Source organism: Physeter macrocephalus, chromosome 10 (assembly GCF_002837175.3).
Source record: "Physeter macrocephalus isolate SW-GA chromosome 10, ASM283717v5, whole genome shotgun sequence".
In the NCBI taxonomy this organism is placed as follows: Eukaryota; Metazoa; Chordata; class Mammalia; order Artiodactyla; family Physeteridae; genus Physeter; species Physeter macrocephalus.
The window spans coordinates 20686766-20704503 of NC_041223.1; the positions used below are offsets into that span (position 1 = coordinate 20686766).

Here is a 17738-nt window from a genome sequence, read left to right on the forward strand (position 1 = left end):
TCCTGCTCAAATTAATAACCTGGGTAAGTCTGCATTTCCACCTTTCTCTACTATTGTCATGATTCTTTAAAAGAAATGCAGCATTTAAAAATATGTTTCTCTTCTTTACTTTTCCTGCCTTCTCAGTCCTTCAATTGTAGCATGACTTAAAGCCCTAAACTGGGTCTTACAGGGTTGTGTTTATCAACAGTGTTTTTGTAGGCTTCTGCTGGTCTACTTTTTCCCTGCAGCTCTATACTGAGAACCTATACTGCCTCCTTCTGGATAGGCTAACGATGTCAAAATATCTACATAAAGCCAAAATCGGAAGAGGTCATCAATGAATGATGTGATTAAAAATAGCAATTTATTCAGCAAATGTATAGAAACAGGAAGTAGATCAGTGACGATTTAGGGGTTGGAGAATTGGCAATAGGGGATTGATAGCCAAGAGGTACAGGGTTTCTTTTTGAGGTGACAAAAATGTTCTAATTTGATTATGGTGATGGTTGCACTACCTTGAATAGAGTAAAAATAACTCAATTGTACAACGTAAATGGATGGATTGTATGGTATGCGAAATTCTAATAAAGCTGTTATCAAAAAAAAAAAAATGAAGTTGTAATTCCTGTCGCTAAACCAGCAGGTGAAGTTTCCACAGTACAGGGAATACCCCCCAAACACTATGCTGGGTATGGAGCTGGGTACGGGGGAAAATCTGAAACGATCTAAATAATTAAAGTCTGCACCTATGAAAAAGAGGATAAAAATTAGGCTGAAAGAGAACACAGGAGATGAAAACATAATAATCCCAAAGCAGAGAGCAAAAACAGCAACCCCAGAAAGGCAACAGGGCAACAGAATTTTACCCAGGAAAGAATCGAAGCATGTTAATTAACTGGCACTGATAAAATGTAAAGCTTGTATTTTGAAATATAATTAAAATGATAATAATATCTTAGAATATGGGCATGAAAACTCAGAATAAATGCATTTGAATTTATAGATAAACTGACTGGGAAGTCAATAATAGACTTTCATTCAAAAGCAAAAAAAAAAAAAAATGTTTCTGCATCTTTGGCCAAATTCTCTCATTTGAATCAGATCCACAGTGACAACTGCATACCAGGAATCTCCTCCTGGATGTTACTCAGATGCCTCATTTCATCATAGTCAAAATGGAATTTACCATCACATCACACTCTGCACTAACTTGCACTGCTGTCCTGACTTCTTTTCCTATATTCCCAATCTCAGATTCTAACACCACCTGGCAATCTTCTTTGTTAGTACTCCTTCCCCCGCCCTTAGTCTACCCATACTATCAAGTCATTAGGTGTATTCCCCCTGTCACTGCCTCATTTCTAGTCATTATCACCTTTAACCAGATGGCTAGAGTATCCTAACGGACTGCTCGGCTGTCTGTCTCGCCCAGTTCAAACCCACTCTCCATAAAGCCATTAGCTAGATTCCTATAAAATACAAATCCCACTGCAACACTCCCTCGCTTAATATGCTTTAAGGACTTTTCCCCATTGCCACCAGGTTAAAATATGAAATACTCAGCAAGTCATACAAGACCCTCTATGATCTGGACCGCTCAGCTCTCCAGGAGCTTTTGTCTCCAGAAGATCAGGTTTTCTCTTGCCAACAGTCCTCTGCTGAGGAGAAAAACCTAACTGCCTTGCAGCAGGGCAGTGAAACATAAATCCGTAAATCCAAGTGATCATCCATTCTTACCAGAAATGGCATGTATCATAGCATACTCTCAGAAATTAATCTCCATCTTCCATTGTGCTTCCAAACTATGCTTTATCAAAATGTACCCAAATTCACCTTAAACCAAATACAGAATAAACTTCTTCACCTTCATGAAATATTACCACGGCCCTGCATCCAGCTGTGTTGAGACACAAAGCAAGTACAACCAGAGAATGTGTCGTGTAAGCAGTTCCACATACACCCCTTGCACACAGAGCACATACTTGCCAGGGTCCTTATTCCATCGTTCTTACGCACACATGTCTACCACCACCGCCATGCCACCAGAACATTTATTTTATAATTTCAGGTGCTTTTCCACATTCATTTTCTTCAACAAATATCTTTCCATTTCCAAATAAGTTTTCATTTTAACTGTCCACTCACACAAAAGGAGAGTCATTAATACAAAAACCCAAAGGAAAATTAAAATTCTTTTTGCCTCAGAAATACTCAGCAAATGGTACTAAGTCTCTAAAAATCATCTACCTATATGGTGCCCAAAACAAAGCCACAGATTTTTTAACAAAGTGAAGAGAACGTTTTAAAATTAACAGCATGTAACAAAGGAGCAAGGGAGTGAAAAATCATGCGAACTACCATAATGTGAAACATCCAAAACAAACAAATGCATGTGTTTATCTTTAGATAGATTTTAATAGGCTCTTAATAAATGCCCTCTTTAATATTTCTTATGAGACAAAATGGATTATTTTAGCAACATTAAATTAGTTTTGAGGAGCATTTATCATTCGTGTTATAATGTATTTTAGTCAGCAACCTTTCTTTCTTGATGCTGGTTGCCATAAGACAAGTAATCCTGTGCTTAGTTATTTTTATTCAGAAAGATTTTAAACATCTCTATTTACATGTATTTCTTCCACAATTTGAATATTCATTAAATACTGAGAAGAGTTTTTTGGCTATGTAAGAATATATCCCGGAATAAAATGTATTGGAAGACATTATTAAACTCTAAAACAGGTTTGTTTTAGACCTGCTAAAACAAGGTTCATTTCAAGCCTCCTTTGCTCTTTGTCTAAAGCTGTTACCTTCTCGAGTGCATAGCCTGGGTATGTTCTGAGTTTAACATCATTACATAAATTGAGTATCTGTGAGCATTAATAGGTCAGGCTTATCGTTGTTTAAGTCATAAAAAATAATATATTCTAGCACATACCCACATTTAGAACCCTCTAAAAATGAGATGATAGCTAAATATTTTATCAATTCACATTTATGGTGACCTCAGAAGACTCCACAGGGTAAAAGAAAAAAGACAAAAAGGAGCAGATTTACCTTTGCTACTTGCCTGCTCTCTCATCATCAAGTCACAAGTGTATTATGCAATGAATCAATGAATAAGAAATAAGAAGTAATGTATAAGTAAACATAGATTTTTGTTAAATTAATCTTGAGAATTCAATCATAAAACACCCTAATAGTCTTTATGCATGGGAATAAGTTATTAATAAGTCTATTCCAAAAGCGTCTTTGTTTAAAATTCATAACTTTTTAAGGATAATAATTTCAAACTTAAGAGAAAATTTGTAAGAATAATTCCAAGAAAGCTTCTGTACCCTTCAACCAGACCCCCACACATATTTGTTAACATTCTGATGTTTCAAGGGAAACGATTTCCTAAGAAAGGATTCAGAAAAGGCCATCATACTGAATTTCATAATGGTGAAGTTTTAGGGTCCAAGGGCAGTGGTCAGTATTTATTTAGAATTTCCACACAGAGCTATGCATAGGCAACAATATGGAATAATGCAATCTCTGCCCTTGAAGAACCATGTGATCAACTAGAAGAGGAGACAGGCATCAGATGACAATGGATCATGAGTTCACAGGCATATCAGAAGTAATAACTGTCAACATGCTGTGAGAATGGCACGGCATAAAGAAGTAATCAGATGTACAACTGGTAAACAAGGAGTCTTCTCCACTGAAATAGGTTCAAAACCAGGTTCTAAGTGAGAAGGCCTGTGATGGGCAAGAGTAGGTCATTCTGCACAAAAAAAATGGGAAATTCAAGGGCACTGAAGCAGGTGTACTTAGGGGCAGAAAAAAGATTCAGATATGCTTCATTAGATTCCTCAAATATTTTTTTAAAGGAAAGATTGTGTGTTATCACATTTCATGTAGAAGAAAATCTGAACCTCAGACTGCATTCACAATCATAGTTATCAAGCTAAAGACATAAAAGTAACACCCTCAAGCCTAATATTCTTGGTTGTATACTAAGCCACAGAGCCTTTGCAGCTTTTATATTAAGAATTTATAATAAATGGAGAAAGAAACAACTTCCTGTTAAGAGGAAATGCCCTTATCATTCAGGCTTCAATAAAGCTAACTGTAATAGGGCTTAAAATCACAGAAAAATAGAATAGTTATGAGCCTGTAAGTCTAAATAAAAAACTATTACTCCCATAAAACAAGGTGTTTTTTCCTCAATTATTAAGTAAAAGTACTTTATAGATCTTATTTCCAGAAACCAATTATTCACAGGGGAGCATGGATTTCATACCAAAATAAGGGGACAACCTCACCTTTGAACGGTAATACATTTTGCATGTAGATGGATCCAAAGAGCACAGCACAAATTAAACTACAAGGCGCAGTTTCCCGTGCACTTGCCTGCATCTGCTGTGTGAGCTCCCTGGCCAGGACAGCATCCTGAAGAGCATTCTCCCGCTGAGAGGCATCCGCAAGCACATTAACTGTGGTTTCTGCTTCTTGTATCCACTTTAGGAAGTTCTCCAGATCCCTGCGAGAGGCCTGCACTGTCCTCAGCTCACCCTCCAAGGCACTCTGTCTGTCAGCAATGCTGCAAGGAACAACACGACAGGCACGTCTCCGTTACTTACAGTGTGACAGTCCACATCATGCACACCCTAAAGAAAAATTAACAGACGGCCTCCAAGCACCCTTTATTTATTTAAGTACCTAATGTAACTGGGAGATTTGTTTATATGTGTGTCTTGAATAATCCTTAATGGAGGGGTAATGTGAATTTTGAGAAGAAGGAGAGGGAGAGAGATATAAATATTAACAAAATCACATCCATATCATAAAATAACATTTTACAGTTTGTAATTGTATGTTGTTATTCCCCATACATTTTATTTCAGTACCTTAGTATCACTCAAAAGGCAATATCAATAAATATTCATACAAGTGACTAAATGAATTCTAGGAAGAAGTAAAATCTGAAGAAGTGTTTAAGATACAATCAAATAATTTAAAGGACTTACTTTATACATTTTAAACACTTCAGATCAATGCAAATTGGTTCTTCAAGCTGATATAATAATATTATATTCGGAAGGCACTGGACAATCAAGTTTTTAAAAAGCTTTCATTAAATCTACATCAAAATTAAAGTACATAACTATCCTGGAGTTGCATGATTTAACAGACACACACACCTGTAAATCCAACCTTTAAAACGTCATATATCTCAAAGCTCCATATAAAGAAAACAAACAACTTAATTTGCAAATGGGCACCAACAATTTCACTCCTAGGTATTTAAACCCAAGAGAACTGAAAACATATGTCCACACAAAAACTTACACAAAAATGTTTATAGCAGCATTATTTAAAAGAGCCAAACAGCAGAATCACCCCAAATATCCATCAATTGGGAGGGGAATTACTAAACAAAATGTAGTATATTCACCCACGAAATATTACTCAGCCATAAAAAGGAATGAAGTACTGATACATGCTCAGCATGGATGGACCTTGAAAACATTATGCCAAGTGAAAGAAACCAGACACAAAAGGCCACATATTGTGTGATTCCATTTATATGAAATACTAAAAAGAAGTAAATCCATAGAAGGAGAAAGTAGATTAGTTGCTGACTAGGACTGGAAGGTAGAGGGAAACGGGGACGGACTGCTAATGGGTGGTGGGTTTCTTTTCAGGGTGATAAGCTGTTCTGAAATTAGGAGTGTGGTGATGGCTGCACAACAGAGAAAATATACTAAAAACCATTAAGTTGTACACTTTCAAAGGGTGAATTTCATGGTATATGAACTGTTATCACAATTTAAAAATCAACACATGTAACATGATCTTATTTACATATTTTTTCTATCTGTCCATCCACTCATCCATCCATTTATCATCATCCATCTGTCTTTCTATCTGCATATATAGATAGAGGGAGAAATGTCTGGAACACTAACCTAATATTAAAATAGTTCCAGGTGCTGGGATTTGATGTGGTTTACTTTCCTATTTGTACTTTTCTGCATTCTTTGAATTTATAATAAACAAGTATCTGTTTTACATATCAATAAACACATTCCTTTTAAAAAATGGGTAAAAGATTTAAACAGACATATCATCATAGAAGATATATGGATAGCAAAAAGCACATGAAAAGCTACTCAACATCAGTAATTATCAGAAAAATGTAAATTCAATCCACAATGAGATATCACTACATACTAGAATGGCTTTAAGAAAATGACCAAACCAAGTGCTGATAAGAATGTAAAGTAATTGCAACTCTCAAACACTGCAGGTAGGAGTGTAAAATGGTACGGCCATTTTGAAAACAGTTTGGCAGTTTTTTATAAAGTTAACCATGCGCTTAAGATACAAGCCAGCAACCCTATTCCTAAGTATTTACCCAAGAGAAATGAAAACATATGTCTACACAAAACCTGTACACAAATGCTCATAGCAGCTTTATTCATAACGGTCCAAAACTCATAATAACCCAAACGTCATCAACTAGTAAATAGATAAACTGGGGTACATGCATATAATGGAATACTACTGAGCAATAAAAATCTAAAAACTAATGATGGATACATCAACATGAATGGAACCTCAAATGCATTTTGCTAAGTGAAAGAAGCCAGACATACAAGCTACATACTACGATCCCATTTATATGACATTCTGGAATGTCATCAACTTCAACTCAGCATTTACTTACTGAAAAACCGCCAACAGTGTTTGGCTGCCTACAGAACAAATTCAAATTGCTTCTGCTGGAACAAAATGTCCTCCATAATCTATCACTAACTTACTTTTCCAGCTTTAACCCCCTAGTTATTTCCAATAGTTCAGATCAAAGTGGCATGTTCCTTTTTTCTCTAGAGTATTCTTAATACTATGTCCACATAATTTTATACCCACATAAAAAATGTCCTTCTGACAATCTTCACCTATCAATGTCCTTCCAGTCCTTTAAGGGTTAAAGCGACCTTCTTCAGAACATCTCAGCCCAATTAGGTTTCCTTGTCCTGAGTTCATAAAAGGTCAAAACTCCTCTTCATTCAGAAATTCATCATATGTATCCTGGAAAAGCCCTTAGATTGTGATCTTGTTTCACCCTTACATTTTACTTTATCTATATCATAGAGATTTCTTGTTTGTCTCCCTGTTCCATAAACTCACTATGGGCAGAAGCAGTCTTTTGTATCTCCATATTCCTCAGAGTCTTTATTATAGCATTATGATAGTTTTACAGAATAATGAAAATCTTTTTATAATATGCCTTTAAAATTACCTCCCAAACTCCACTTTTCAAGAAGCTACTGACAGAAGTCCTCTACAATATCTAGTTTGTAAATCCAGAAAGAAGACAATATAAGAAGCTTAAAAACAAGAAATCCAACAGGCTCTCATGCTAATGGTGAAAGGAGATCTCAGAAAAGAGGGCAATGCACCAAACTGGATCAGATGAGGGCTGTCTTCACCATTCCAACTGTTATGTTTCTTGTTTTAATTTGACAAAATTAACAAAGGAGACACTCTGACAAAACAATAACTCAAAAGAGGACAAAAACAAACAAACTCCATGAGATCCTAGGAGGAAAGCACAGAAAATCCCCAGGATAATGGCTGTGCAGCAGGCCTGGAAAGCTGTCTCCAGAAGAAATGTCTACAAGAAAAGATATTAGAAGTGATAGACTGCTTAATGTGATTGACTTTGTCAATCACTGTCAGGCCACTGGAAAATGTGGGAAGAATTAGCAATAGGTGCAAAGAAAACTAAGCATATAAAAACAAGGCAGGGCTTCCCTGGTGGCGCAGTGGTTGAGAGTCCGCCTGCCGATGCAGGGGACACGGGTTCGTGCCCCGGTCCGGGAGGATCCCACATGCCGCGGAGCGGCTGGGCCCGTGAGCCATGGCCGCTGAGCCTGCGCGTCCGGAGCCTGTGCTCCGCAACGGGAGAGGCCACAACAGTGAGAGGCCCGCGTATCGCAAAAAAAAAAAAAAAAAAAAAATTTAGTAAAGTAGACTATTCTTATTTTAAGAACACATATAAAATTTAGCAAAGTCAAACACGTTCAGCTTACATAATCAATATCCTTTATTCTTAAGAATATTCACATGTACATAACAGGTTATGTGGCAAACAGCTAACGTAGAAAAACATCATTATGAATTAGCTCTATTAAACCCTAAGAATGCCCAGACTAGGCAAAAGGATGCAAATGTTTAAGAACCTCATGGGTGAAGGCAGAGATTCCGTCTACTTGAGAGACACTTATAAACTTAACAAGCATGAAGGAAGGACCAGGCTAGCAGGGGAGGTGGAAATCCTAAAGTGATGCTTCAGAGGAAAAGGGAGCTAAGAGAATCACGAGCACCTGACCTTAGACAGTGTTGGTTCCAGTGGGTTGGGTAATACCAGCAGCATATTCTGGTGACCAGTGGAACATTCTGAATCCAGAAGCTAGGGCATTTATTGTAAAACTGTCAAATTATCTACTAGTCATCAGTGGGAAAAGAGATTCTCCTTTAAAAGTATTCACTTTGTAGGAAACTGCTAAAAAATAACTTTTAGACAATGGTTAAGAGATGTCTACTTTATTGGTTACTAAAGCAAAAGAATACAGGTTTTGGATCAAGGCAGACATGGCTCCACCACTGACTAGCTGTGAAACCTGGGGCAGTTGCCCACCTCCTCATGCATCATTTTCATCGTCCCTAAACTCCACTTGCCACACAACGTTCTCCAGGGTCTGAGTCTTGCTTACCTTTCCAAGTATCATCTCAGTACTCCAAGCCTCATGCTACCTACAAAAATGAACCAATTACTAACCCTCAAAGTGGTCACTGTTTCACATCCAGAGCTTTACTTTTTATTTCTTTTACTTTAAATATCCTTCCTCACCCCTCCATCCCCCCACTAAACTTTTCCCTTTCCACCTGGTTAATTTCTACTTACCCTACAGAACTTGGTGCAGATACTTTCCAAACCTATAGTATCTCATTCCATAGCATCCCATCATTTCTCTTATGGTGCCTATTAGCGGGCCATTACTGCTGTAACAACAAATCACCACAAACATAGTGGCTTATAACATTTTTCCCTAACCCTGTATATGAATTTGGTGAAATACTGGGAAAGTAATTTTATTTATAGGATGCAAATGTGCAATTTAATAATAAACATCCTAGGGAATTTTTTAAAATTCACATATATCTGGTGTCATAGTTTTTCTATCATGATCATAATCAACAACTAAAAATAATGAACATATTGAAAACTAAACTCTATTTACAGCAATCCAAATTGTCTTCATGTTATTATAATAAATATACATTTTAAAATGTATAACCATAGTATTTATACTAATTTATAATCTGATTTTTGAAATTAATATAATTTCATATGAAATCTGTAACACAATATAGCTAATAGGTATCAGCTCTTCACATCATTCATTTAACTCTTTTTTAAAAAGGCTAGGGGATTCCCTGGTGGCGCAGTGGTTGCGCGTCCGCCTGCCGATGCAGGGGAACCGGGTTCGCGCCCCGGTCTGGGAGGATCCCACATGCCGCGGAGGGGCTGGGCCCGTGAGCCAGGCCGCTGGGCCTGCGCGTCCGGAGCCTGTGCTCCGCGACGGGAGAGGCCACAGCTGGGGGAGGCCCGCATAGCACACACACACACACACACACAAAAAAAAAATAATAACGTGAGCCAGGCCGCTGGGCCTGCGCGTCCGGAGCCTGTGCTCCGCGACGGGAGAGGCCACAGCTGGGGGAGGCCCGCATAGCACACACACACACACACAAAAAAAAATAATAATAATAATAATTAAAAAGGCTAGAGTATGGTATACTGGACACGACAAGACACTACAAGAATCTTTTATTTATTTTCAAGGAATTTCACATGATTTATCAAAATACCATAAGGCAAAATAATCACTAAAATTAAATGCTCAGAAGTATGTACACACACTTTATGACACAGGCTAATAAATTACTTTTAATGCCATTTATACACTGCTCTCAGGAGGAAACCACCTAATTTTACCACCTCTGCCATTTACTAGCTATATGCCTTGGGGTAAACCACTTCAAATCTCCAATTTTCTTTTTCCATCCTTAAAATAAAGAGCTTGGACTAGTTGAGTAAAGGGCCCGTGTCAGAATCTCTAGGGGTCCTTTTAAAACTATATATTCCATCAGAGAGATTATAAAACCCACTGGAAGAGTTCCTCCATTCTCACTCCATCCCTAGCTTCAAATTCAGCTTCATTAAGAATCACTGCGTGTAGGGACTTCCCTCGTGGTCCAGTGGGTAAGACTCCGCGCTCCCAATGCAGGGGGTCCAAGTTCAATCCCTGGCTGGGGAACTAGATCCCGCATCCATGCCTCAACTAAAGTCTGCATGCCGTAGCTAAGAAGTACACATGCCACACTAAAGATCATGCATGCCGCAACTAAGACCCAGGGCAGCCTAAATAACAAATAAATAAATAATAAAAAAGAAATCCTTCCCCTAATTAAAAAAAAAAAAAAAAAGGATCACTGCATGTAAATGAAACTTTACTGATGGGAATAGATACGTGGTATGCAGACAGCAAAGAGGCTGGGAAGCACTAATGTGGAAGATTCATTCCTAAGATCACATCCAGCACTGAATTTACACTAGTCTACGATTCTCAGTGCAGTGTTTCTATCTGGCAGTTCTGGTTGCTACATCTCAAGATCAGAACAGAGCTGGAGGAAGTTCTGAGAAATGCAAATGAGAGAGTATAACGGAGGAATACTAGCAAAGAAAAAGAAATGATTTTAAGTTCAGGAAATTATGGCTACTAGACAAAGGCAGAGAAGATTTTTTTTTAATCTTGTAAAACCCACAAATCATAAAGAATAAAGATAGGCTGAAAACCTGAAAGATAGAACTTTTGAAGTTTAGAAGGATAATTTTAGCCAAAAAATTTTTTTACTTCAAACAGAAGTAGCAGACTATAGAATTCTTTAATGCAAGAAATGGTGCAGACTGAAAGTATAAATAAATTCTCATAAAAGATTTAAAGAATGCATGTGTGGCAGATTTCTAATAGTTTATATTAAAGTGAACTTGGATTTTTTTAATGTAAACTCTTAGCTTTTAAAGAGATTTCTGTTATAAAAGCAACTATGATAGGCTACAAAATAGCTTATAGTCGTTTTGTAGCATTACAAAACATGGCCACCCATATAAATGACTTTTTTTAAATGTTATTTTAAATGTTAAATAATGCTTCATTTTTAAGCTACAAGATATAATATTGTTTAATCAAATGTGCATGTGCTTATAATTGGTCAAAAGAGCGTCTGAACACAAATAGATATGTCTTTTTTAAGACTTCAATGGAAAAGAGTGTCTTAGCAAACCAACAAATATGTGTTGCTAAATTTTGGTATACTTTAAAGGTGACATTTACAGTTACATGAGATTTAAATATATTTATCTCTTCTAGAGTGGAAAATAGTAGCATCAGTAGTTTGAGTGGCATGTAAAAAACTTACAATGAAACAATTCAAGCTTCCCATTGAGTACCTTCACAAGGTAATTTGTCCTTTGGTGTATAAAGTATCATTTAGCTAGGAAATATATTAAAGCACACTTTAATGCAGTGGATTTAATGAAGAATTAGTCACTGGAGATATCCCCAACCATCTATGGTACTTTGTGACCAGTCTCTGTTGCACAGATTGGGTCATCATCAAGCACTTAAAAATTCACTCCATGGAACTCAAGGAGACTGTTCTAAGCTGCTAATACCACACCACTTGGGAAGCTTAAGTGAGGTACCCGCAACCCCGCTATTCAAGACAGAAGTGTTTCTGTGTGAGGATTTATCACACCACATCCTATTTCCCTTTTAACTAAGTCACTACCAGACATTTGGTCTTAGCCAACCAATACCAGACCATAACCCCAATACTGCTCCATACCTTCCCCAATCTACCTCCAAAACCCTTCTTCCATTAAGCCTGGAAACCTATTCTATGACTGGGAGATTCCTCAGATCAATCCTTTCACCCTGTCTTAAGTGAAATTGGTTTCCCTAGTGCCATCAATTTGTCAGCAGACTTTTAACGAAGTTTTTTTTCTTTTTTCTCTCAGACCCTATATGCCTCATGATGAACAACTGTTGGAATGAGGGTCCGCCTCCTTCGAATTGCTACTTCCAAGCCACTGTTCTCTCATCTTCCAGACAAAATCCTACTCCTTCAAAGCAGAAGACATTTTCCATTATGCTCATATACTGACCTCCAGGTCCATGGTAACTGCACATGGGCTTCTCACTGCCTCAACAGGTAAGTGGAGTCTGAAATCCAACTCAAGATCTGCTTGCCAAGCCATAGGCTCCAGTGAGGGACTGCACCTCCCAGGGAAAGGGACATGATAGACACCATTATGGACTAGTGGCATCCCGGTCTCCACTACCTTACAAATATCTTCCTCTCCCCTGCTCCCTCTCCGTCTGACTTTCATCTGCATTCTTCCTACTTGCCTCCGAGTAGATACACATTGCTAAAGAACACCACAACAGGGCTATCTTTCCTTTACATTATTATAATAAATCACAAATAGGCACCCATCACTGCCCAGCACTAAAGTTCCCCTAGGAAGTTCTCTGTCCCACCCACCTGGATTCTACAACTGATCCTCTTTCTTCAAACTTCTCTCAGTTGCACCTCCAGCCTCACTGAGAGCACGCCTCATGGATCATAAAGAAAGCAGAAGTCGTTGCACTGAGAATATGTCATCTTCCCACTACTAAGGCTCCAATCCACATGCATCTATACTCATCTTCTCACTGTCCTTCCTGTCATAATGGAAAAAGCATCCCAGCTCTTACCAAACTCAATTCTACAGATCTCACCTTATCAACAGAAGGACTTCTTTCCTCTTCCTTTGTCACCTCAGTCTGACATCACTCTACTAGATCATTCCCATGAGCATACACACATGCTTTATTTCTCATGTCCCATTGTAAAGAAAAGTCATTCACCTCTCTTTAACCTTCATTGCTTTCCAGGTACTACCTAATCTCTCTGCCCCTCTTTACAATAAACTTCTCTGGTGATCTTCCCACAAATCATTTCTATTTCCCGAACTTGATCTCATTCTCTACTTTCTACCCCATTACTCCCTTGAAATTGCTCATTTCAAAATCACCAGAATCTCCAAAGTGTGGAATTCCAGGAATGGTGTTGTGTCATCTTTTCAAATTTCTCAACCTAATTAAACACAATGGATGATTCCCTCTTAGAAATATTATCCTCTCTCCATTCCCTCTTAAAAATATTCTCTTCCCTATACTTCGGAACACCTGGATTTTGTTTCTACTTCATTCGAAGATTTTTCTGAGCCTTTTCTGTTCTCTTTTCCTTTTTTCACTCCATTACCAAACCCTAGACTCTATGGACTCAATCCATCTCCCTCTTCTCCATCTTTATTCTTTTCCCAGTGATCTCATCCAATCCCACAGATTTAACCTCCACTGTAGATGCTTAGAACTGCCCAATTCCTATCTGAGCTCTGGAATGTTTGAGTTCCAGATTCACGTATCCAATTATCTATTTGACCTATACACTTGGATATCTAATAGGCATCTCAAATGAGCATGTCAAAATCCAGTTCTTGAATTTTTTCTCCCAGAAACTCCCACAGCCTTTTCCAGTGAATGGTACTACCACTCATCCTTTCACAAAGTGCCATCTTATAGTTTCCACTCCCCCAAATTACATATCTAATCCATCAAACATCTTTTCTACTTCCGAAGTACATCTCAAAGCCATGACCTTCTTTCCACCATTGCTGGCACACAATATCCCAGGATACCCACCATCTCTCACCTGGACCACAACAATCACTTCTTTACTGGCTGTCCCAATTATTCTCTTACACCCCTAAAATATGTTCTCCTCATAAGACTAAGCGAGATTCAATTGAATATTATAAATTAGATAGTGTCATACCTTGCTTACTGATTCCAATAGCTTTCCATTGTACTTCACAATATCCAAACCCTTTCCCATGTCTTATAAAGTTCAGCATGATGTTGCCTCACCTCCCTCTTCTACCACTTCTTAAGCCCCCTTATTCATTATATTTCAACCACATTCTATGCTGTTTCCTGCCTCATGACTTTTACCTTTGCTGTTGACCCTAGAATTTTTTTCAGATGGTTCTTCTTAACCTGAATCAGCTCAAATGCTGCCTTCTGCATTATGCTTTCTAAATTTAGCCAAGCTAAATAATTCCCTCTCTTAGGTAGCACCTCTTTAGTTTCTTTTGCCTCCAAAATCATCGTCTATAATTATGTATTATTTTCTTTTTACTACCTGGCTCTTCCTATGAAAGGTAAGCTTCCTGGGGGGTAGGCACAGGGCATTGTTTATGGCTGAAGCTTCAGGGCTGATCACAGAGCTTGACAAAGATAAGGTTAAATAAATAAACATTTAATTAACTAACTCATGGGAAAAAAGAACAAATGAAAGCAAAGACAAAGGCTACAGGCACTGGTCCTTTAGGTTGTTTATTATGGAGTTAAATGCATTAAGAAAATAACTACTTGATTGAGATTGATATGTACAAAATGAAAACATTAGTATTGTTAGGTATGTACCACAAAGACATTGGTAAATTTTTTTCAAAGGCAATAAAACAGTAATTGAAATAGTAAAACAATATAACAAAAAAGGAAAATAAAGAAGAGTATAATTTTTACACTTTTCTTCTTTACCAGTTTCCTTCCCAGCTCAGAAGGGAAAACTAAAAACGAAATGCTAGCAATGAAAATAAAAGAAACAGGTTGGAAAATAAAGGTAACATTCAGGGAAAGAAGTAAGCTTCGGAGAGGATAAATCAAATTGACTGACCCAAATCTCTAAACCTCATACCAGAGTACAGGCTCAAAGGACATGGCTACCAGTACTTTTCACCTAAGCTCATTAATTTGGTAGTGACAGCTGCTACAACATTCATTTTAAGAGTGCAAAGGATGGGCCAGGTTGATGTCAGGCCATTGGACACAATCCCCACATGAGTATCTCCACTGACCACAGTTCAAAGAAACTGGCCAAATCAAACAATGGATAAATGCTGAAGAAGAACATTTCATTTTTATTAGTCAGTTGGGACAATAAACAATCACTGCTGAAAAAGTAATAACAGAAATAATGAAAGTTTCAAAATATACAATAAAAATAACTGGGAAAGCAATCAAAGGCAAATTCAAATTTTTGGAATGTAATGTTTTCAAAATAATCAAGGGCTTCACAAATTCAGTCTTTAGTATACACAATATTTATATAACCCCTTGTAAACTATGTGCATTCCACACGTCCAGCAGGACGTTACTAACAAGTTAATGAACATTAATTAGAAAGACAGTGTCATTTCTAAAGAAGAAAGTTCCTTCACTAGATAAATCTGTATTTGTGGCTCTCACATGAAAAAAACTTTTAAAAATACTACACCCTTTCTTTCCAGGATGGTTAGACTTCTGCTTAGGCAGAAAACACTTAAATGCAACGTAAATTCAGCAACTGTGATGATTTTACTAACTGCTATGGTCTGAATGTATCTGTCCTCCTCAAATTCCTATGTTGAAATCTTAATGCCCAACGTGATGGTATTAGGAAGTCGGTCGGCCTTTGGGAGATGATTAGGTCTTGAGGGCAAAGCCACCATGAATGAGGTTAATGACCTTATAAAAGAGGCCTGAGAAAGCTCTCTTACCCCTTCTGCCACATAGGGAAAGGAGAAGTCTGCTACCCGGAAAAGGGTCTTCACCCGACCATGCTGGCACCCTGATCTCAGACTTCCAGCCTCCAGAAATTTGAGAAGTACATTTCTGTAGTTTCTAAGCCACCCAGTCTGTGGAGTTTGTTACAGAAGACTGAACAGACTAAGACACTAAACAAGAAAATTGCATTTTCTAAAAGTTTCATCTGGTAATAAACATTTAGAATATCTATACTGCACTCAGTAAATCAGATAACCAATTATTTTCTCATTAATGTAAATAGAGACTATTCAAAATGACTACAGACAAACAACTGACCATCGATGACTAAACCTTCCGCTAATTTAACCATAGACAGTACTATACAACAGACCAAAGGGCAACGGATTTATAAGGAAGACATAATATGACAGAGCAGATGATGATAATTTGGGGTAAACTTTTGTTGAGCACATACCATGTATGAGGAACTTTTATACCTAATTCTTGATCCTACCAATAATCTTACCCATTAGATATGTTCTCTGCTTTACAACCAAGAAATTGATATTCAATGAGTTGAAATAACTTGGTCAAAGTTCACACAGATGGTAAGTGAATAAGTTGGGATGTTAATCAAGGAATGCCAGCTACCACAGCCAGTGTGCTTTTCGTCCTGCCTGTACAAACCGAGAAATGCCTTAAAGTAGGCAGCAAAAGATGGCTTCCGGGGGATGGAGGGCAAAGAGAAAAATACATAATAATTAATGATCTATAGGATATTCTTTATAACATAAAGTTATATTGTCTCGTTTCCTTCATAATATTTCAGCATAAATAACTATGTGTGTGTATATGTATGTGTGCAAGTATGTGTGTATGTGTATATACATACACATACACATGAACATATGCACTCCAGGGTTAAAATAACATTTCAGACCCACATGAGGCATCTACACTCTGAAAGTTACTATAAGCCCATTTCAATTATCATTATCTCAATTTGCACTACAAAATTTGTTAACTGGCATTAAGAGATGTAAGAAAAAAATTTCACCAGCAAAAAGAATAGTGGTCAAGATATGTCAATTAGTTTAAAATGTTAGAGACAGACCTGTTGTTTACAGAATCCAAAATATCGGGAGCCAGTTATGTTTAAGAATTAATAATTTTTTGTACATTAGAAAACTATTATTATGAATGTATCTAAACGACATGTTAACCCCAACTACGCCCTGAGGCGGCAAACACATTAATATTTCTGCAGCTAGGAACAAGTCTATTCACACTAAGAGGGATAAATAAAGACCATAATAAATAGCCTCATGTCAATTCAAAGCTTTCTATTATCAGTGAGTATTGGATTTTGGCGTGGTAGATAAGGGATCGTGAATGGCCAAATGACTTAGTCCAACTGCAATTCAGACAAAACATTTCCTTTGAATGCTGATATTAAACTTCATATATTATACCGCAATAATAGTGTTCCATGTGCAATATAATAACCCTTCATCCCTCCAGCATTTGGCTGACTACAATGTACATTCAGAATACAGCTGGGAGATGGGAGAAAAGCCATGGTGTAAAGGTGCTCCAGGGCCACTACAGCAGGCACAATGGCCATGTACTGGAGAGAGTTACATTTATTCGTAGCAGAGGCCCCCATATCTTTAATCAGATCTGGTTTCTAAACTCAACACAGATAAGAACCAGTAAGTAGAATCACAAAGATCTGAGAGGTGGGTACACAAAACCGTCATCAGCAATAGCTGAAGTTCTGAGAGCAAAGAAGAAAAATAAAGCGATTTTTAAAGAAAGATAAAAGCCCAACTGCACAGTCAAAAAAAGCTTGGATTCCAATCTCAGCTCTGCCCGTATGAGCTGTGTGACCTTGGGTGTTCCTTAACTTCTCTCTACTTCAGTTTGTTCATCGATATAATGTTGATGAAAATTCTTCCTATCTCCTATGGATGTTGAGAGGATTAAATAAAATAATGC

General features: G+C 37.5%; 1 protein-coding gene across 10 annotated transcripts in view; it reads right to left on the reverse strand.

The window, feature by feature from the left end:
* The window catches only part of UTRN (utrophin), a 517905-nt gene that overhangs the window by 239951 nt on the left and 260216 nt on the right, over positions 1-17738 (reverse strand). For all 10 annotated transcript variants that reach the window (XM_055087454.1, XM_024122697.3, XM_024122701.3 and 7 more), the window contains one exon: positions 4381-4570. In XM_055087454.1, the coding sequence (XP_054943429.1) occupies positions 4381-4570 (190 nt within the window). The remainder of the gene's footprint in view (positions 1-4380; positions 4571-17738) is intronic.